Genomic DNA, 22,030 nt, shown 5'->3' with positions numbered 1-22,030 from the left:
GGTCACTAGCCGCTTTCCGTGCGTACCGTTACCGTCCTACTCGTCGGCCGCATTAAACTCCCAATCTTCGGAACTAGCCGTTGCGCCCCCGAAAATCCAACCTCCTCCACATCAACGGCTATACATCCCCTCCTCCGCCGCTCCGCTCCGATCCCCCTATCCATGGCCGCTGCCGCCGCCCCGCCGTCGCCGCGCCCGGATCTGATGCCGCCGCCTCCGCCCCCTCCGCCCGTTCCGCCGACGACCGAGCGCCGCCCGCGCCGCCGCGCGCGGGAAGTCAGCTCACGGTACCTCTCCACGCCCGTCCCCGCCACCCCGCGCCTCTCCACCGCCTCCTCCACGCGGTCGCGCTCCCCGACCCCGTCACCGCGTGGCCGCCAGCGGGTGGCCACACCTTTCGCCAATGAGAACCACCCGCCGCCGCCGCCGCCGCCGCCCACGGGCACCGTCGCGCGCAGGCGGGCCGTGCAGAAGCTGTTCGAGGAAACGGGCGCCTGCAACCCGCGCGCCTCGGTGGGCTCCAACTCCTCCGGCGCCGCCGCGGCCACTCCGCGGCAGCTCCCGCGCTCCGCCAGCGGGCCGGCCGCGCCCACCGCAAGGAGGGGGTACCCGCGCCTCCCGACGCCCGCGCGAGCCGGCTCTTACCCTTCCGCCGCTTCCGCCCATGCGGACTCCGACGCCGCGTCGTGCTGCTCGTCGTCCGACACGGCGTCCACGGCCACCGACTTCTCTGAGGCCGAGGGAGGGCTTGGGGTGGCCCCAGCCGCGCCGTGCGAGAGCCCGCCGCTGCTCGGCCCGGCGTCCTGCCGGGGTGGGCGCCTCTCGTCAGAGCTCCGGTCGTCGGTGCCGGAGTCAGGCGGATCCGGGCGAGCGTCCAACCCGCTCTGCTACCGCTCTCTCAACTCAGCACTGTCGATCTCAACGGCGACGACAGGGAAGCTGATGACAGCAGCGAGGCCACCACAGCCGCAAGGGGCAAAGGCAGCCGAGCTGAAGAAGGCGGCGATTGTGGGGGGCAGGAAGGTCGCGGGGAAGCAAGAGGACGTGCACCAGCTGCGGCTGTTGGACAATCGGTATCTCCAGCATAGGTTCCTCAACGCCCGGGCTGAAGCGGCAGCGAAGGCCAAGGCTGCTGCTGCAGAGGTAAGGGCTTTTAAGTGTATCAATTAGGGGTGAATGTCTTGTTCTGATCGATCGGGGGATTATGAATTTAGATAGATGCTGACGGATGTTATTTTTGTTTTGTTGGGGGTGAAGAAATCTCTCTATGGGCTCGCGGAGAGGCTCATGGGTCTACATGAATCCGTTTCCGAGAAGAGGGCAGAGCTGGACAGATTGAGACGGGAGCAGAGATTGTTCTCGGTGGTGAATGTTCAGGTAACGGGAATTTAGGCAACTTTTGCGTTCTGAAAATTTTGAATATATTGGGATAGGGGTTGCATAGCTTCATAACTAGTGCTATAGATAATGTGTGACTATTGAATTGAGCAGCAAAGTTGTTTGAATTGGGTATATTGCCTGAATGAATGTATTGTTGATTCACGTGGGAGAAGAGGCCTGGTGTGTCCCTTAAAGGTGAGGGGGGGAGTGAACACGTGCTGTAGAGGACATTACACAGCATCACTATTGTCAACTGAACTTTGAGGTGAAAATGCATCTACATAAATGATTTCCCAGGTTAAATACCCAGAACTGCATTCAATTTCCAACATTCAGTTGTTATTTCTTTTGTGCTGTTTCACATGCTTGATGGATATGTTTGACAGGTTCTATCCTCATAAATAATCTGTTGTCTTTTGTATTGAGCACAGAATAGGCTTTTGGAAGTAATGTATAGTGTATTTGTTTGAGGTTATTTGTATCAAAGTGTTACCTTGATTTGGATTTGTCTGCTGAAATGTATGTTGCAAAGGAAAGGATAGTCAATTGGTGTATCTACTGCATTTTTATTGTCTGACTTGCATTCGAAGTTCCAAATTGTATTTGGCTTTTTTTAAATACATAGTATTTGTTATGCACCTAAATACACACTTTGTCTAGACACATAGGAAAAGCTATGTATGTGGAAAAGCCAAAATGACCTATAGTTTGGAACAGAGAGAGAAGCATAGTTTACTTGGGCACTCCTCTATTGTTGTCTTATCTTCAAATTTTCATTTTTAAATGAAGATTTATTAATATTTTTGTTTTGCAAAAACTATCAGGTCCCATACTTGGATCAATGGACTGATATCGAGGGGGAGCATTCGAGTTGTCTTGGAGGGGTAACAACAGCTCTGCATAATGCCTCCCTACGATTACCAATCATTGGTGATGTCAAGGTAAAATTTCCATTTAAATTCAGTATGCGGCATAAACTGCATCAATTATTTTTTTGTATCATGTTGTAAAAGTACTTTCTGAAATGGTTGCAGGGAAAATGTGAGGAAATTACAGACGTGCTTACCTCAGCTTCTCTACTGCTGGAACCACTATCACCTTGCATTGGAAATTTCTTGCCAAAGGTAAAGATCATATCTTGAAATGTGTATCGATAAAGCACTGGCAAACTTGCTGCATATAATATAGCAGTATATGACATCTTAACTTTCTCAATGTACATACATATTGTCATAGTTCTAAACCAGGTAGTAAGTGAAAAAAAACAAATTCAAGAGCAAGTTAACTACTATTGTTTATTAAATTAATTGATTATATTATCTTTGCTTTTTTATTCTAAAATATAACATTGATGATTGGTGTTTTGCAACACAGCATGTTGCTTAAGTGGCTCTGTATGAATATTGTTTTCTTTTCATTCTAAACTAAGTACATACCTAGTGCTAGAAATTGTTCAAAACCCGATTTCACTTTGAAGATCGGCCTTATATTACTTATAAGAAAACCCATTTATCAAGTTCAGTACGTTGGTTCTATCATCTATACTACCTCTTGTATTATTAAGGATCTGGCTGCTCTCTTGATTTTTGGAAAGCCAGGAGAACTTCCTGGTAGCCGAAATGTTGTTCTCCACAATTATGAGTAAACCTAGCAAGTAGTGATAGATTTCAGATTTGATAAACCAAAAGGAGTGAGGTTCCCAGAAAAACTCGTAACTAAATGCTTCTTCTGGAACCAGATTTCATAACCTTAATCACCAACTAATGTCTGAAAAATTCACTAATAGAAGAAGGTACCGTGATTTGGAACATTCCTTTTGTGATATTTATGCTACAAAGTTTTGATCTCGTAACCTGATTTTGGAAACTTTGGTTATAACCTTGGTTGCCAAACGAAGGAAATGACATTTGGAAACTTTCACTAATAGAATGAACTACCGTGTTCTGGGTCCTTTTGCATGTACCTGTGTACTAAATGTTTGATCTTGTCATGTAGGTCGAAGAAATTGATGATGTGGCCAAGAATCTTGCGCAAGTTATTGCAACTGAAAGAACATTGATAGAAGAGTGTGGTAATCTGTTATACCAAGCACATAACCTTCAGGTATGGGTCCAAATTGATAGTTATCTTACTTTTAATCAGAATATACTCACTGTTCTTGTCTTCTATGTTAACCCTAGCTAATGCATTAATAATTTCAATTGGCGTAGATGCGGGAGTACAGTTTGAGGACTCAATTGATGCAACTAAAAAAAACTGAAGCAACATGAAAAGTACAAGGAAAAGGAAAAACCACGCTGCCAGGTCTTTCCTCCGACTGTGGGGAGGAGGGGGGGAGCAAACTTTGCTCCACCGTTTGGTACCCAAGTGTGAGGAGGTGATTCTGATCATACATAATAAAAGGGCAGAAGTATCCTTCTTTGGGTCAAGAATAGCTGATTCTTTTCCAGTATATATGCCATTGTTTTAGTTTATCGTTGATTCTTTGCTGTGTATGCAGTGCTCCCAGTTTAATTCGTTTGCTTCTGAAAAGAAATATGGAGATGATATGTAACAGACTCCATCGAAGATGATGGGCATTGTTTTACCTCTGTCCTGAGTTATGCTGCTATTTCACGGTTCGCCCATGGCAGTAGCTTACACATGCCTGTTGATGTGTACGCTTGCCCCTTTTTTTCTAGCAGTAGTCATTCACCTTTCCCTCCACCTTTCTACTGATGTGGAAAAGGAGAAACAACAACACAATCCTATGATGAGTAATGCCGATTCAACACAGGGAGTTACATAGAACTATAACTATAAGAATCTCGTCAAGAAACAGTAAAAACCAACGAGTAAAAACCAACGAATAATAAGTATCCACTCCAAACTTCCACAATGAGTTACAATTACTAGATTATTTAGAATCTCAAGACTACAAAAGCAGGGGCACCCTCATCACATTATAATTTAGCATCAACAACTGGCTACTCTTGGTTAAAACTGGTAAGAAATGGCTATACTCAGCCAAAACATGGTAGGAAGGCAGTTCAATGACCAGTCAATCTGAAAACTTTTGACCCCCTCAAAAATGAAGTATCAAGATTGTGCATCTCTGAAAACCTCTCCCAAATTCAGAGTTCTAAGCAATAAATTTAGTGTACTAATAAGCTTACAAATTTATTGTCAAGTCTGTTTGACCCAACTACCCAGTGCTTCCCTTCAAAAAAAAACTGCCTAGTGCTTGATGATGATTTGTAGCCACCACCATTTTGTTGGACATAGTTGCAATAACTATGCTTGTGATGAAGAGCGGACCCAGCAATCAATGAAGACTAGAACCAAAACTAATTGGGTTGTATGCTTCCCCTATCTATGGATTGGGCCGTATGATTGTGGGCCTAAACTAACTGTGTTAGTGGATGTTAATAGGTCACAACTAGGGCCACGGCCTGGGTGGCCGTAGTGGCAGGCCCGCCACTTCCTGTGATATATTTATCTCCATAATGCATGACGGACATAGCCATAACATTCCTTTAAACATATAAGACCTTGAGACTGAATTCATTATGCGCAAAACTGAATATATATGAAGTAAATCCTATTAGTTGATACAAGAAAAAAAAATACTACTTGTGCAAAGAAGAAAAGGACAAACAAAGAAAAAGGTTCACAATGCCCCTAAAAACTAGAGTTTCAGCAAGGGGGTTACTATAGCACAACACAATTTAGTTAAAAAAATATGTCACTCTTGATAGAAACTTTACATTTTGTCAGACATAGATGGCAGAGAAATGCCCCTAAAAACTAGTCCATTTAACTGTTCACATTGTAAATATTTCAAGGCCAAAAATAGAATCATCGGCCTTATTTATTAAACATACCTATTAGCATCTACCTCGGAGTTTTGAAGAGAAAGAAACTATATAATTGGTTTGTGGGATACCATCTATTTTTATCTACAATTTAAACAATTTGCTTGCGCAATATTTACATCAATTAGATTGTAGCATGCACGTTATGCAATTTCTACAATATTATCTAGAAGGATCTATTACAAAGTCTAAACAAATTTGGTCATGTGCATTCTATAGTATATATTCTCATGCCTATAGATATATTTAATGGTCCGTGATGAAAGAATAATAATGCTAGTATGATTATTGCCAATTGTTAAGGTTTTATAGTTTTAAATGTTATAAATAAAGTCATATGGATTTTGATGGAACTTTGGATGTTTAATGGTCCACTACTCCACTTTTCTTCATGATCATATGGAGATCAAGGGCGGTCACAGCTCGGTGGTGGGCAATAGATGTGGCCCCGCCCTCCCCCCCAGGCATCAAAGACCAATTTGAATAAGAGTGGCATCAGGCATTATAAAGACAACAAAGAATGTGGAATGGAGAGGATTAGATATAGGAAAGGGCAATATAATGCTGGCCAAAGAGAGGCATGTGATGCAATGTCGAACCTTTGGGGAGTGGCAAGGCAAGAGGCGGCGTGTGAGATAAGAAAGGAGGTTGTGACAATTGTAAGGACTAAGGAGGGAAGGGACATACATAGAGAAGTGGGTTGGACAGTGATAATTTGTAACAACAGGGTTTAAATTCAATGGTTGAGAAGTGTGGCATGCATGTAGTCATTTTTAAATCATTTAAAATTAGAAAATATTCAATTTTACACTAGGTAGTGTTGTGGAGGGTTAAAGATGGAGACCTTTTAGTGCTTTTTGTGAGGTAGTGGAAAGGTCTTACTAGATAACACCTATGGTTTAGGGGCCCTTCCGAACAAAGGATTCCTAAAACACAAGAATAGGAAAAACACAAGATTAGAATGCATATGCAATTTAAATCCTGCAAGACTTCAAAATGCAAGAAAGTTATAAAAGCATGGCTTTGAATGTTACACAAGAAGAACTTAGGATTCAGAAAACATAATAAGAAGAGGAAACAAGAGGTTGGACCCATGCTTATTTTCCTCCAAAACTCACATGGGAGAGTCCATTCTATAGGACTTCCAAATGAATTCATAGGATTCAATTCTTTATTTCAAAGACTCTTCAAGAACAATTTCCTATAGGATTTGCATCCTTCATAAGTTCTATACTTTTCCTTCATTCCTCCTCCATTCCAAATGAGGTCTTAGATTTAGTGGCTGAGTTGGGTTAGTACTAGCTAGATTTCTTGAATCAGTTTAAATCAAAAGGAATAAGTTCATACCATATATCATAGAATACCATCCCACTTGAATATTAGATATCATTGACCATCTAACTCTTAGATCCAAGCATTGATTTACCCTATCTATTTGAAGATGTGGTTGGGAATTGAAGTGCCAACTGTTTGATCATGTAGGATTGTGTGTGGGGGTGTGCCAACTCTTAGATCCACATGTGAGTCCTATCTTCTTCCATCCTCCTCTTTTTTCTCTCTTTGGCCCGACTAAACTTACTCCTAACACCCCCCACCCTTGTCCTTCCACTGCCAGCCATCACCATAAACCCCTTCCTGCCGCTAATGAAGTCGCTCACCAGTGTATACCTAACATTCTACTCCACCATCACCACCATAGACCAAACCTAAACCTAGCCTCTTCATCCTCACCGCATAGCTTGGAGAACCTTACCATACTTGTTAAAGTATCCCTAAGCCATATAGTGTGAGTCAAGTACCTCCACATCACAACCAAGAGTTGCTCCATATCGGGTAGCAACTCACCATCACTCCATTCATCGCGTTCTACTTGCCTTATTGCCTTTGAAGCCAAAATTAACGAGCCCATAAGCATCAATGTTCCTTTGAGGATGTTCTCGGACCCATCATGTGGTCTCTAGCGATCCAACACTGTAAAACGTGACCGCCAGCTCGGCTCCGTTAGCCTTTGGTTCTTGAGGCATGGTGGAGGCACCCATGGGTGTTGTTTGGGCTTGAACATGGGCCAGCTGGAGACGCAGTTGCAGTGTCAATGAACTTCCACATAGCCGCAGTTGTCGCATTAGGATTTGACATGACATATTACATCGAGTCTGGCCGTTTATGCCCGCGACTTTGTGTGTTTAGGTGTGGTGATGCTAACATGACATCATACTAGCCTTTTCTGTGAAAAAATAAAAGAAAAAGAAATATATATGGTCGCCAGGTGACCCTAACTATAACTATGTTACATAGTGAAATTGGTGACTCCTCAGCTCTAAATCACCTTTGAATTAGTTAAAGGATCAAATGCATCTTTTCACAGTTGGATGCCAATAATATATAGCATTTGAGTCCGATGGTTAAAGTTAGACCAAGGAAATATTTCGGTTGTAAAAAATGGGCTTATCAAAATTGAAATGGTGCTAGTTTTTATATGGTTGTAGCTTAGCCAAACTGTGGAAATAATATTTCAAACTTTGGTAATAATGTTTTGTTTAAAACATTAAAGTTTGAAAGTGATTTTGTGAAGTCCTACAATGAAATTTATTAATTATTTGAGAATTCACACATTTTTCATATGATACTCTCTGAACATTCATAATCAAATTAGAACTTTCTTATAGTTCCCTTATGTGAAGGATTTGGTCTTATGGTGTGGTTTGACCTTGGCTGGCAGCTAGCAATGTCATTAATTATTAAATCAGACAACATGTCAACTTTTGGAATAGAAGACTTGACCTAGTTATACAAAGTTCAACATATTACAGCAACGGAACAACTACGGTATCTCTCTGGTAACTGCAATTTTCTAGTAGAAAAAGCTGCCATTTTCTCATAATAAATTCAATTTTCTGTTTGCAGTGATTAATTTCCTACCCTTTTCTCGACAAATTTACTAACAGTCCTTTTATGGTTTCGTCATTATTGTTTATCAGAACGACACACAAAAATGCTCAAATCCTTCCGCATAAAGAAACCATATTTCGAACTATACCATACGAACGGACATAGATACGCATACTGCATACAGGTACGGTACGGATACGTACACCTACGCACCTGCCTCATCGAGGCCCGACCTTCCCCGCGCGACGCCTCGCCCTTCCTCCTCCCGTCTCCTTCCCTCGCTTCCACCTCCTTTCAAACCCTAGAACTCGATTCCCCACTCAAAACTCTAACCCTAGGTGACCCCCCGCGCCTCCTCCCTCCCGTGTACCCCTCCGCTCCGCGGCGGCCCTCGCGGCTCCCGCGCCGACGCCCCGCCGCGCCCGGCCCTGCAGCTTGGCCCTCACGGACCTAGGGTTTCGCCCTGTCTCGAGCTGCTCGTTCGTTCTCTGCGTTGGGCGGGCGGGTGCGGGAAGGTTGCTTGGTGGGCGGGTGGCCGTGCGAGGAGGTGGTGGATGGAGATGAGATGAGGCTGCAGCGGCGGGTGGGGTTGTGGGAGCTATGAGTAGGCTCTCGTTCAGGCCGCGGCCGCTCGACATCCACAAAAGGCTCCCCATCCTCAAGTCCGTGAGGGAGTTCGATGATGAGGAGGCGGGGGTCGCGTCAGTTGCCTCCGCGAGGGCCGGGGTGCTGTTGCGTCACTCAGGGGCGGAGCTCACTGCTGCTTCTGCAGCGAACAATGCCACAGAGGGCGAGGTAATCTGAAGCTGCTGCTTGGGTTTGAGCTGCGGTTATGTTAAATGTTGGTGCTTGGGGGCTCGTAGAGTTTCATTATAGGTTCGAATGAGCTGGCTTCTGTGATTGAATTCCCATTTCACCAGCTATGATTTGTGATATGAGTGTGAGCTACTTTTCAGTGTAGTTTTTATCATGATGCCATTGCAAGAATGAGAAATAAAGAGGACTCGGGTTGGATTCAGACTGTAATATCATGCAATCACTCCATTTCTAGAACACTGTCAGCCTCGTAGTGTTTAGACGTGCCATTTGAATACTACTATTCTAACTTATCTTATATTATTGCCACGTATTGTGGCTAAATTTACAATAACACTGTAACAAAATATCTGTGATGTTCAAATTATCTAAGAACCAAGTGTTTTTTTTTCCCGGTGGAATGATGCAATCTGTGGCCTGTTATAGCTTTCATGCATTTCTGCATGAACCTGTTGTACTTTCATTTGATATGGCTCATTTTAGGTATCAAAAGTGAAGTTATTGCTGTTTCTGTTATATGTTAATTTGTGTACAGCTCATTTTTGAGAGAGCAAAACTTTGTCAGCATATCTATTTTCAACTCATGGCCATGGTTCTATGAAGTGGATTTTGTATATACGCTGCTTATTGTTTTGGACCATATTTTAGATATTGGACAATTATTTGCCTTTTGCATACTTTTGTTCCAACGATAATAACAAAATTTCTGTCCACCTAAATGAAACCATAGTTACTTTTACATATTGCGTCTTTTTCTTAAATATCTTGTCCACAGATTTAAGAACTGTTTCTCTCCTAGGTTGATCTATATGTATTTCTGATTAGTTTGAAATAATCACATTGGATATTATAACAGAACATTGTCTGATGTGGGTTTCTCTAACACACTCAACTATAGTCCAACGAATATATGCTTGAGCTTGCTATATCTATTGAACTGCTATTATATGGTTCAAAGGATGCTAGACAAAGGAATTATATCACTCTACTTTGCAGGGAAATCAAGCACCCAGTAAGAAAAATATCCAAGAAATACCAACCCCGCAGTTTGACATTGTGGACACCTATGAAAGGGACTATACTCGTACCTTTGCACAACCAACATCGTATATACGTGGAAGAGGAGGTTTCTTTCTTATCGCTTCCCTGGAGTTGCCCCCTTTTCTTTTGCACCTACAGTGTTGTGTTTATGAGCTCTGTTACTAAGGGTGATCGATATCTGCAGCCAGAGCTGAGATCGGTGAATTTGTCGAGTATGACCTGGACAATGAAGATGAGGACTGGCTTGATGACTTCAATAATGAGCGGAAGAATATAAACCCTGAAAAGTAAGAACATGCTACCAATCTAGTTAAAGGAACTGTGGTTGGAATTTTAGCTGCAGTTAGAATACGCGCCATTTGTGTAGAATGTAACTCGAGTTAAGAATTATATGTCTGCAGTTAGAATACGTGCCATTTGCCTAGACCACACAATATACCTACCTCAACTTCGTTTTCTCAGTTAAATTAGTTCCGTTCAAACAAAAGAATAATTTCTTTGTTATTTTCATTTGAACAATTTTTGTTGCATTTTAATTCAAATCGTTACAGGCTGGAGGTCCTGCTATTCAAGTTGGAAATTTTGGACCACAAGGCTCGTGAAAGAGCAGGAGCCATAACACCAACTTTCATAGGACCAGTACCAGTCCTCTTGCAGCTTGACACTGCTATGGAGGTAAAGCCACACATTGGGTGGAAACTATACTGGGCATGCAGCCTATATGAATTTCAGCTTCCAATGGATACTGTACTTGATATAACATATTCATATAAACCTACTGTATTTGGTCCAGAATCATCAATTCTGAGATTCTGTTTTTTTTATTTGTGCTTTTAACAGCTCATGCATAGAATGCTGGCCAATAAATTTGTTTGTTGAATATCTTAGGATTCTTCATGCTAAATATAGAACATTTGGATGTTTTTTGTTGTATTAAAATGTACTATGCATCAGTATGATGCTCACCTTCCAGTATGTGGCAAAACACTTATGCACCAGATTCAAAAATACCTTCCCATTTCTATGGTGTACCCTCTAATGGTAGAAATACACAATATTTATAACAGAAATGACTTTTCAATATGTTCTCATCTTGCTGTTTATTTTATAATGTCTAGATGTTACATGCTGACAGTACTGTCACATTGTGCATTCATTGTGAATTCTCAATGGAAACTGTGCAACGAATAGAATTACATGTTAACACACTATTCACTTTCATCTTGCGGACTCAAATAGAATGAACTTTGGGTGTTGGGAGGTGGTTTGTTTCCGTGGGGGGACAGTTCGTTAGTTTGTCTAGTTCCGTTGCCCGCATCAATGCGTCCTCGGAAAAGGATGTGAATATTTAGAATACATAAGGTATTAAGGTTGCAAGAAATGCAACCTTGTGGAGCTTCTGAACAATCACTGAAAAGATCTTCCACGCACTCTTGATTTGCACATTATTGTGCTTGTCTATGTGTTATTATATAAATGTATTAATCAAAACTGACTTATGGTTAGGTGGATTCTGCTATTGATTACTTCTTATATATTGGTTGATGTTAGAGTATATTAGGCAACTCCGGATATGGTTAGGTTAGGATTGATTGTAATCTCAAGATAACCTTCCTTATCTCTAGGAGAGGCTACTTGCCCTCCAAGCCATGTACTCCTATATATTCGCCGTAGAGGCTCAATGCAATACATCGACCACATTATACGCATCCTTCTTTCCTACATGATGTCAGAGGGTCACGATCCTGTGATCTAACTAGGCTTCCGCTGCCGCCGCCGCCGCCGCGCCGCCTCCGGGGAGATCGATCTCCGCCGGGGGCAGCGCCCTTGTAGGATGCCCGGTGGATCCCTCTGATATACTCTAACAGTTGAGAAGGATTTCAAGGCACTGATGTTGATTATCAGTAAGATTTTCAAGTGGGAGCGAGTAGAAAGTAACTCGTACATTTTTTTCCTGTAGTAAATCTGCAGCTGATCTGATTGTTCTTCAGTTCTTTTTTTCGCTCTTGATTCTTGGGGAGGGTTATCTTTTTAACCTGTATTTCTCTTCTACTCGGAACAGTTACTGACCAAGTGCTTTCTTTGTAGGCTTTGCAGTATTTGTCTGTTAGGTATGCAGTTTTCCAAGCTGTATATAACTACTGGAAAGAAAAGGTATTTTTTACTTTCAAAATGCAGCATATGGCTTGTTCAAGTACTAATGGTGCTTTTCTTTTAGTTTTTGTAACATGCCTCGCTGTCTTCTGTATCTTCTCTTCACTATCTAATTTGTCTGAAAATCTTCAAATCCTTACTTAGCCTTTAAGTCAGAAAGTTGGTTTATATTTCATGATCTTATACTTTTTGTTCTTTTATAGAGGGAGCGATGGCAAAAGCCTATTCTTCGGCGATTGCAGGTTAGCATATTTCTTTGGTATCTGAGATTTATCTTATTTTTTCATGAAGTTTCTTCTGTAAGTCTTGTCGCCAGATGTGGCAATTGTTGTGTTAACTTATACTTCCTCTGGTTGGACATATCGGTCCATCTAGATTTGTTCCAAGTCAAACTTTTGTTAATTCATCAATAAAAATATAAAATTTTATACGCACTGACACAGTAGGTTGGCACTGTTAGATTCATTACGGAAAATACTTCTATGATATATAACTCTTTCCATTTAAGATAATATATTTTGTAGATATATTTCTAGTCAAACTGTCATATTGGAGACCGTGTCAAATGGACTTCTATTTCCGATTGGATGAAGTATAAATTAATGTCAATGTGCATGACCGTTGGAAAGGTTAACTGGAGTTACACTTGATGAGAAACTGGCTTGAACTTCTAAGATAATTGGTCATTTTAATCTTTTCCCGAAGTGATGAAAATGTCGTTCATGAAAAATCTGCCCAACAAACTTTTATTTTGCTTAATGAAATCACATATTGTAATTGCATGATAGCAGGGCAGATGTTGGGTTGAATCTCTGCATCAACATCAATAGTTTTATGGATGTCTTATGTTTTGCTTGCAAAATGCTCAATCCTGTAATTTGACGATGTTCATCTATCCAACCCTAATGAGTCATGCTGGCAACTTGGCCATTTTGGCACCTCAAATGAGATTCAATTGTAGAACACATTTCCTCAAGGGATTTGGGCATTATTTTCCTGTGAAATTTCTTTGTCCATGCCGTAAGCAAATATTACAGTTATGAAAATTCATGTAAACTCTGTTTTGGTCTACAAACTTTGCTTGTTGTAAAATTAGGACATTGTTATAATATGTTCTGGCTTCTTGGCTGCATTACTTTTAATATTGGATGACTTGGCCATTGTTTTGCAGCCTCCTCCGCCAGTGAACGATACAAACCCATACAATGTCTTCAGGCCAAGAGAAAAGGCTCATCGTCTTCATACAAGAAGGGTAGGTGTCTTGAGATCAGCGATTATTAATATATAACTTATGGCTGCAGCTATTTATAAAGAAGTTCAATTTCCTTTTTAAAATTTACCTTATGCTATCATTTTTTTCTTTTATTTGAAACTTGTGTTTACTTCTCTTTTGAGTACATCATGTTTGCTGCCTTTTACAGATGCAAAGACGGGAAAACAATATCCAGTCATTCGAAAAACTCCGCTTGGTAAGAAAGTTATTTTTCTTGTCGTTATTATACTAGTTAAACATTTTGGTATATATATTTTGCTAAGGCTTTTCTGGATCTCATTTTGTTTTAGTTATTGCTGTTTCCTTCATCCTTTGCATCTTACTTGGATATTTCTATCCAATTTTCGAATCAAAGATAATACCATTTCTTTTAAATGGGAAGCGTAATGATTCACTGTTCATTATTCTTTTGCGGAAGTGGTATTCTTACTTTTTAACTGTCAAAAAAGAAAGCAAGTTGAATGTTTTGACACTAAGGAACCATTCTTGTGCTTGTTTATCCTTTTGCAATGCTGAATTTCCTGAATCATATTTCTTCTCCATGAATCTCATTAATTCCTTTATTTATTTTTATCTTTTGTTTCTAGGTTCTCATTTAGTTTGTGATCTAGTGTTTAGCTGTCATTTTCATGTTGCTGCCACATGGAGGTTTACCTGTTCATTTTTGTAACAGAACTGCGCAAAAGATATTAAATGAAGTGCGGAAAAAAATGTTAGAAGAGGGAAAAATAAATCTATGTTTTTGTTATAATGTGCAATTGTTGCAAACAATAGTTTGCTCATGATGTTTAATTTGTGAGCGCTTGCATTGTCATGCTTGAAGTACTCCCTCCAGTCACAAATATGTGATGTTTTGGGGTTGGTCAACCATTTATTTGTTGAATTTGCAAATTTGGAATGATATTAGTAGATTTTTCTCATGTACTTTCGTAAAGCACACTTCTACTATTTTTTAAATATTTTGTAACAAAAAGTTCTTGTCAAAAGTCATGTTCTGGAGACTGTCAATGTCCAAAATGCCACTTATTTGTTACTGGTTAATACCATCTAGTTTAGTAACTGTGCCACTGAATGGAAATCCCTTTTGTATGCCTGCATAAGTTTTGTGTTACTTTTATCTTATGTGATGAGCGGCAAATTTAAGCAGTGCTTGTATCATAAGGATTTTGCATATGTTGTGAAATCCTTGCCTTTTGCATATGTCATGATATACGCTGTAAATTACAAGATCTTGAATGATGCTACATGATTATGTGCTTTTTGCTCCTTATGATTCTAGCATGAAAATTTGGTGTCAGGTGCGACGCAACTTGGAGCAAGCAAAAGCACTGATGGATGCTTTGATTAAGGTTAGTTTATGCATAAACTGACATTGTAGTAGTTATTTGGAAAATATAAACAGCACTTCTGTAAATATTAATTACTAACTTACGGTTTACAGAGGGAGGAGACAAAGCGAGAGGTCATGGAATGCCAAGTCAACCTTCAGCGCATTCAGATGAAATATAAGGTATAAAAGTGCACCTTATATGGATTTCTGATATAATGTACAATTTATTTTTTCCAACAATAAGTGGTAAATTACATATAATTACTCTATGCTACGTATATGTTATGTTTGCTATCCGAGGATGTTACACTCCCACAAGGCCACAAGCCATAACTACCTGCCTGCTATCTTAGCAATGGCAGGACCTTGCTATCTTAGGAACTTGATGTTATTGCATGAAACAGTATTACGACTTCACATGCCAAAGTAGTATTTCAATTGATGGCCTTCTATGCATACTGTAGACACCTGTGCCATTACTTTATTCTTAGATGTCAGGATGGTTGGTTCATCATTAGTTGATTCTTGTTCTTTGTGACATGTTTGTGCTTCATGCCTTCATGAGGACCCAAGAGGTCAAGACAACCATTTTCATACAGAGATAGAAAAGTTATACCTTCTTATTTGATAGGAAATATCACACAACAACAACATAGCCTTTTTTTTCCAAGCAAGTTGGGGTAGGCTATAGATTAAACCCAAAAAAAAACAATTCTTTAGAGATGTCTTTAGAGATATTCCAATCCTTAAGGTCTCTCTTAACCGACTCATTCCAATTCAGATTAGGTCTACCTCTACCCCTCTTTACATTATCGACTCGCTCTAGAACCCCACTACGCGCCGGTGCCTCAGGAGGCCTCCGTTGGACATGTCCAAACCATTTTAATCGATTCCAAACCATTTTAATCGATTTTGGGTTTCTCAATTGGTGCCACCCTGACCCTATCCTGAATAGCTTCGTTCCGGACTTTATCCCTCCTTCTGTGCCTGTAAAACCACCGCAACATCCTCATCTCTGCTACACTAAGTTGCTGGACATGTCGCCTTTTTGTAGGCCAACATTCAGCACTATATAATATCGCCAGACGAATCACTGTCCTATAGAATTTGCCTTTCAGCTTGCCTTTTAGCTTTTGTGGCACCCTCATGTCACAAAGAACGCCAGAAACTTGACGCCATTTCAACTAGCCAGCTGAAATTCTATGTCTAACATTTTCATCAATGTCGCCATCTTTTTGTAGTACCGATCCTAAGTACTGAAAAGTATCCTTCTGGGCCACCACTTGCCCATCTAGACTAACATCTTCCCCCCACATGCCTAGTCGCGCTGAAATCACACATCATGTATTTGGTCTTGGTCCTACTAAGTCTGAACCCTTTCGACTCTAGCGTGCGTCTTCACAGTTCTAACTTCCTATTAACCCCTGCCCTAATCTCGTCAACTAACACCACATCATCAGTAAAGAGCATACACCAAGGGATATCACTTTGTATGCCTCTTGTGACTCCATCCATCACCAAAGCAAATAAGGGCAATGTTGACCCCTGGTGTAGGCCTATGTTAATAGGGAAGTCAGTGTTGTCGCCATCACATAACCTTGATGAGGGTAATGTACTTAGTTGGGACTTTGTGCTTCTTCAAGGTCCACCATATGACTTTTCTCGGTACTTTATCATACGCATTCTTGAGGTCAATGAAGACCATGTGTATCTCTCCATCGATTGTCGTATTAAGAAAATCGCCTCCATGGTCAACCTTCCAGGCATGAGCCCAAACTGGTTTTGGGTCACACTTGTCACTCTGCTTAGGCGATACTCGATAACCCTCTCCTAGAGCTTCATTGTATGGCTCATCAGCTTAATCCACGGTAGTTAGTACAACTTCGAACATCGCTCTTGTTTTTGAAGATAGGTACTAATATACTTCTCATCCGTTCTTCAGGCATCTTGTTTGATCGAAAAGTAAGGTTAAAAAGCTTAGTTAACCATACTATTACTCTATCACCTAGGCATCTCCACACCTTAATGGGGATACCATCAGGGCCCATTGCTTTACCTCCCTTCATCCTCTTCAAAGCCTCCCCGATCCGTCTCCTAAATTCTCCTCACAAAACGTCTGTTGGTATCGTCAAAAGAGTCATCCAACTCAAGGGTAGGGCCCTCACTCTCCCCATTAAACAACTTGTCGAAGTACTCTCTCCATCTATCCCTGATCTCCACAGCGTTCACTAGAAATCAATCTATCCCATCCTTAATGCATTTGATTTGGTTGATGCATTTGATTTGGTTAATGTCCCTTGTCTTTTGTTCGCATATCCTAGCCATCATATAAATGTGCTTCTACTCTTCTTTTGTGCCTAGCCGCTGATACATGTCATCATACACCTTAACCTTTGCTACACTTACAACTCGCTTTGCAACCCTCTTCGCTAATTTATAGCCCTTAATGTTGGCTGCACTCTTGTCAAGGTGGAGGCCCTTGAAACACTCCTCCTTAATAGCCCTTTGCACCTCGTCATTCCACCACCAGGTGTCTTTCCCCTCTTGTTTGCCTCCCCTACTCACGCCAAACACCTCTAATGCCATCTTCCAAACAAATGTTGCCGTCTTTAGCCACACGTCATCTGCATCTTCTCCTTCCTAAGGCTCCTCACCTAGCATCCCCTCCTTAAACGTTTGTGCAACTTCCCCTTTAAGCTTCCACCACTTTGTTCTTGCAATCTTGGCACGTTTGTCCCGGTGGACACGTACCCGAAGACAAAAGTCTGCCACCACAAGCTTGTGTTGAGGGACAACACTCCCCAGGTGTCACCTTACAATCTAAGCAATCACGTCTATCCTCCCTTCTAGCAAGGATAAAGTCGAGCTGGCTTCAGTGTTTGTCCACTACGAAACATCACAAGATGGGAATTCCCTCTTCTTAAAATGGGTAGGGTATTCACTATCAACAAGTCATAGGCTAACGTGAAGTTCAAAACATCCTCCCCTCTTGACTCATGCTACCATACCCAAAAAACCCCGTGCACTCGCTCGAACCCTTCATTAGTTGCATCCACATGGCCGTTGAGATCTCCTATGAAGAGTTTCTCGCTGGTAGGCACGGTACTAACCATGCTATCTAGAGCTTCCCAGAACTGTCTCTTGGTGCTCTCACTAAGGCCTACCTGAGGGACCTGATCACATTCAAAGCCGAATCTCCAACTACCATCCGGACTAGGATAATTCGGTCGCCTTGCCTTCTAACCTATACGACGTCATCCTTAAGGCTTCGATCAATCAAGATACCTACACCATTTCTACCCGATGTTGCTCCCGTGTACCAAAACTTGAAGCAAGCATCCTCAACCTCCTTCGCCTTCTAGCCCTTCCATTTAGTCTCTTGAACTTATAGAATTTTTACACGTCTCCTAATTGCTGCATTAACTAGCTCTCACAACTTACCGGTTAGGGACCCTAAGTTCTAGCTACCTATACGAATCCTATTTGGCTCGGCTAACTTCCTTACCCTTCGCACCCGTCGAGGGAAGTGCGAAAGCCCTTGCTCATTTTTCACTACACCTGGGCATAGATGTAGCACGCCACTCATTTACCGGTTAGGAAATATCACATAGAAACCAAAATTACATAGGCAACATACCATAGTCTAAAAACCCCAACACATTGTAATGTGCATTTTAGTGATAGTCATTTTAAGGACTGCTGGTATTTGCATGGTTTTTATGGCGGTAAGGCGAGGCGTGGCAATCCACCCTCTTCCAGATGCCTAGACGAGTATGGCGCGCGGCGAGGTGACGCCATACACATACCTTAACCTAGATGGAGTGACACAAACATACCAAGCAGTGAGCATGTACCACTGGTAGCAGTAGCACATTGCAATCTTGCACAAGCAGCCAGCAAAAAGTAGCATACAGCATTACCATAGTATATTCTAGTCCAAGCACCCAAGGAGGTGAAGGAATAGGAAAGGGGAGAGACAATATATATCTGAGCTGATGTGAAGGAAGGGCATTAGCAGAGAGGCGGAGCAGAGGAAGCAGCCACGAATCGATGGGGGGCAGAGCTGTAGAGGTTGGAGGTGCCAATCTGCAGATGGAGGGCTTAGCGCAGGTCATAGGCTGTGGAGGCGCGGAGTAGCAGAAGGGGACTCGAATCGGCGGAGCGGAAGAAGCGGGAGTGGCTGGATGGCGCCGCCCTCTTCTCTTTTCCCCTCTCCTCTCTTTCCTCCTCTCTCAATTGGCGCGCTGCAGTGATGGGGCGTGCCTGCGCGGGAGTATAGGCACGTGATTTCCCGCGTGCGCGCAGCTCCCTCTCCCTTCCCGTGCGCATTGCTCCGCACCTTTTCCCCTGGGCGCGCAAGGTGTGTCACCTCTTTCCTCGCGCGTGCATCCGCCTTCCGCTCTTGTGGCGTCCATCCAACACCTTGGCGACAACTTTCTGTGAGAAGCGAGGCCATCGGCAGGAAGGGTGTGGCGGGCAAGAAGCTTCAATTGGGAACTCGCTTGGATGACTAGGCGACGACTAGGTGATGCCTAGGCCTTGCGACCCTGTAAAAACCATGGGTACTTGGTTCCATGAAAGGATGTCAGACTACTGTCACTTGGTTCTAAAGTAAATCCATTAAATACTTTTATGTTATACATTGAGTTTATGGTCCATCAAGTTCTAGTTACAGTCCACTTCTATTTTCATGCTGTATTAGCTTTCTAACTCCGGATATATTTTGATTCTTGTTGCCTCACTATCATTTTCATTTTACTGTTTCAGCATGAAGCCCAGCTTGTTGAGGATGGTATTACTTTGTCTGGCTTCCAGCAAACTTCTAGCAGATTTGAATCAAGTGATGATGATTATGCTGATTCAGATGACACCACAACTGAACAGCAATATATACGGCCAGCTGTTTTCCATCCTCGGTTCCCTGTTAACAAGCTATCTGTGATCCCCCCACTCCGTATAAAGCGTGAAAGGGAACTAAAAAGGAGACCTCAGCAGAATGGCTGGGTATTTAAAAGGGTATGGTGTCTCTCGATCTCTTCCTCTATCCTTTTCTTATTGGTCACTAAAATGGATGCAAGTGGGTACCCAATTTGTAGTTCTGGCTCCACCCCCTTTAATTTTATTTTCATTCCATTTTTATTGCTTTGAAATCTGGATGAGTTCATTTTGATGACTTTTCGGTCAACCCGGTGACCCAGGCAAGAGGAAACTTGCATCCAAATCACTATAAAGAAACTGGTGTTAAACATTTGTTTCATGCTAGCCCCAGCTGTTCCAACCAGCCCAATTTAGGAATGCTATTACCTGCTGTCTTGAATGATGTTTAGAAGCTAATGTCCTGTTCCAGAAAGCATGGGAAAGTATAGAATAGAAAACACCTGACTGGGATCCAGTGAGAAAATGCCCAGATAAAGTGGGTTCTTAGTAGACACCAGGATTTTTCTTTTTCAAAATTCATCTTTTATTACCCTGTAGGACCATGGCATGGGGGTACCATTTTATTGATGGGAAGTTGGTCAACCATAGAGTGTAGATTTATACAAAAGACTCCAGTTGTTGCAGTTCACTCTGTCAAGTCTATTTACCAGCTTGTTCAAATACAGGACCCCGAGGAGCCAGTATTCTTATTCACAAGACCACTTGATCCAGAGAAATTGGTCGTGGCAGGTATCAAGCCGCCACCAGATCCTCCCATTGAGAATGGTGCCACAACACCACCATTTCGATGTCGAGGTAGGATTGGACGAGGTGGTCGCATCATCTTTGATCGATGGAACCCTCTTCTTCGGACACCAATTGGCCAAGGGACCTCTTATTATGTGCCATACGGTCACAGGCCTCCCTCACCTGAAGGTTGAAGATATTATTCTTTTGCACTTGGTGCTTATGCTGCTGGCACAGCTAGTGAATTGTGAAGCCCCCGAGCAATTGTTTTTCCATAGGTATCAAGTTGGTCCTTGGACACCATTTGCACCTGAGTCTCAACTCTCGAGATCAATGCATCTGATGGAAAGGCAAGAAAGCTCCTGGATGAGCAGCAGCCGCAATGGAAGCTAAGAAGGTATGGGCTATCATGGGCCTAACACTGTCATCGGATGTGGCTTGGTCATCTTTTCGCTGCTGTTGTAAAATTATTGCAGTGTAGGTGAAAGAGTAGAGCGTTTTTTTGTCTAATCTTGGCTTTTAGGCTTAGTATTTAATATCATGCTCTCATTTGATTATTCACTAGGTCTGTGCTCATGCATTGCTACGGGTAAAACAAATTTCCTCCATATCCATATGCATGAAATATTTGTAACAACGTAGCAATAGCGGCATACACTTTGACTTAAACAATATTTATGTCCCATGTACATATCCAAACTAAAATGAATTATTGGACACATCGTGCGTAAACACGAACAAAAGTGCAAATGTGTGCAACTTTGTCTTCTTTGTCACGCCCTCTACTCTCGAGCTCCGTGCTAGCGTGCTGTCAGAAGCAGCCTCCTCACCGTCCCGTGCCGACATCTCATCATTACCAAGTGATTGAGTGCTAGACTCATGACAAAAAGAAACCTAACCAGTTTTGAAGATGGTAGTGATACTGGCATTAAGGTAGCATTCTGAGTTTCATCTCCACTAGAAATGGCTTGCAATTTTGCCGCGTGGGATTCGTATCCCGCATCGTAGTATTGCAATTGATGTGGATTTTGGTTCATCGTTTTGTTATTTTCATGGTTTGCAGCCTGTTGTTACATTTGGTTTATAATTTTGGCATTCTATTGTTGTGATGCAATTATTGAAGTAGTATATTATTTTGGGTATCGAAATGAAGGTACGACATTTATTGTTGTATTTCTTGTTGTGAAAGAAGAGGTAAAATAATTAACTAGAGAGGGTGGAGCACAATTAGTCAGATATGATTACAAAATCATGAGGCAATTAATAGTCGCATTATTGTGGAGGTCGCATGAGATAGAAAAATCGTAGTATAATATTATATTTTAGCAGAATAAGATGTTATGTTGAACGAATTATGAAAATGATTTGAATTTACAATTTTGACATGTAACAAAGCTTCAGATTTTTAAATTTTGAGTAATTTTTGTATTTAGAATTTTTTCAAGCATTTCAAATTTCGTAAATTACTATGTTTTAAAGATGTAGATTTTGAAACTCTAAGCAACTTTTTTATTGATAATTTTTTATTTGAAAATGTTCTGGTGTCCAAATTGTAGTTACAACGGTACATATGTAAGCATTTGTGTAAACGAATTGCGATAGTGTTTCAAACTTTAAAATTTGCTCCAT

The 22,030-nt window shown here is 41.7% G+C and overlaps 2 protein-coding genes across 3 annotated transcripts; both read left to right on the top strand.

Annotated features, from left to right (window-relative positions):
* The first annotated feature begins 95 nt into the window (after positions 1 to 95).
* Positions 96 to 4,018, top strand: LOC120660242 (protein ENDOSPERM DEFECTIVE 1-like). 2 transcript variants are annotated; one of them, XM_039938668.1, is made up of 6 exons: positions 96 to 1,143; positions 1,258 to 1,377; positions 2,205 to 2,321; positions 2,415 to 2,504; positions 3,376 to 3,483; positions 3,591 to 4,018. In XM_039938668.1, exons 1-6 carry the CDS (start codon positions 163 to 165, stop codon positions 3,648 to 3,650), a joined length of 1,476 nt encoding a protein of 491 aa, XP_039794602.1. In that variant the 5' UTR covers positions 96 to 162; the 3' UTR covers positions 3,651 to 4,018. The 2 variants fall into 2 exon arrangements, 1 of the variants encoding a protein (XP_039794602.1); XR_005669452.1 differs by lacking the exons at positions 3,376 to 3,483; positions 3,591 to 4,018 and adding an exon at positions 1,492 to 1,645 and having other exon boundaries at positions 2,415 to 2,444.
* Positions 4,019 to 8,361: 4,343 nt separating this feature from the next.
* LOC120660241 lies at positions 8,362 to 21,154 on the top strand. The gene is made up of 12 exons (XM_039938667.1): positions 8,362 to 8,918; positions 9,936 to 10,065; positions 10,165 to 10,267; positions 10,532 to 10,655; positions 12,069 to 12,134; positions 12,338 to 12,376; positions 13,306 to 13,386; positions 13,556 to 13,603; positions 14,706 to 14,756; positions 14,849 to 14,917; positions 19,505 to 19,753; positions 20,341 to 21,154. Exons 1-12 carry the CDS (start codon positions 8,724 to 8,726, stop codon positions 20,593 to 20,595), a joined length of 1,410 nt encoding a protein of 469 aa, XP_039794601.1. The 5' UTR covers positions 8,362 to 8,723; the 3' UTR covers positions 20,596 to 21,154.
* The last annotated feature ends 876 nt before the right edge of the window (positions 21,155 to 22,030 follow it).

The sequence above is a fragment of the Panicum virgatum genome, chromosome 2N (assembly GCF_016808335.1).
Source record: "Panicum virgatum strain AP13 chromosome 2N, P.virgatum_v5, whole genome shotgun sequence".
Lineage (NCBI taxonomy): Eukaryota > Viridiplantae > Streptophyta > Magnoliopsida > Poales > Poaceae > Panicum > Panicum virgatum.
This window is presented reverse-complemented; position numbering and strand designations above follow the sequence as displayed.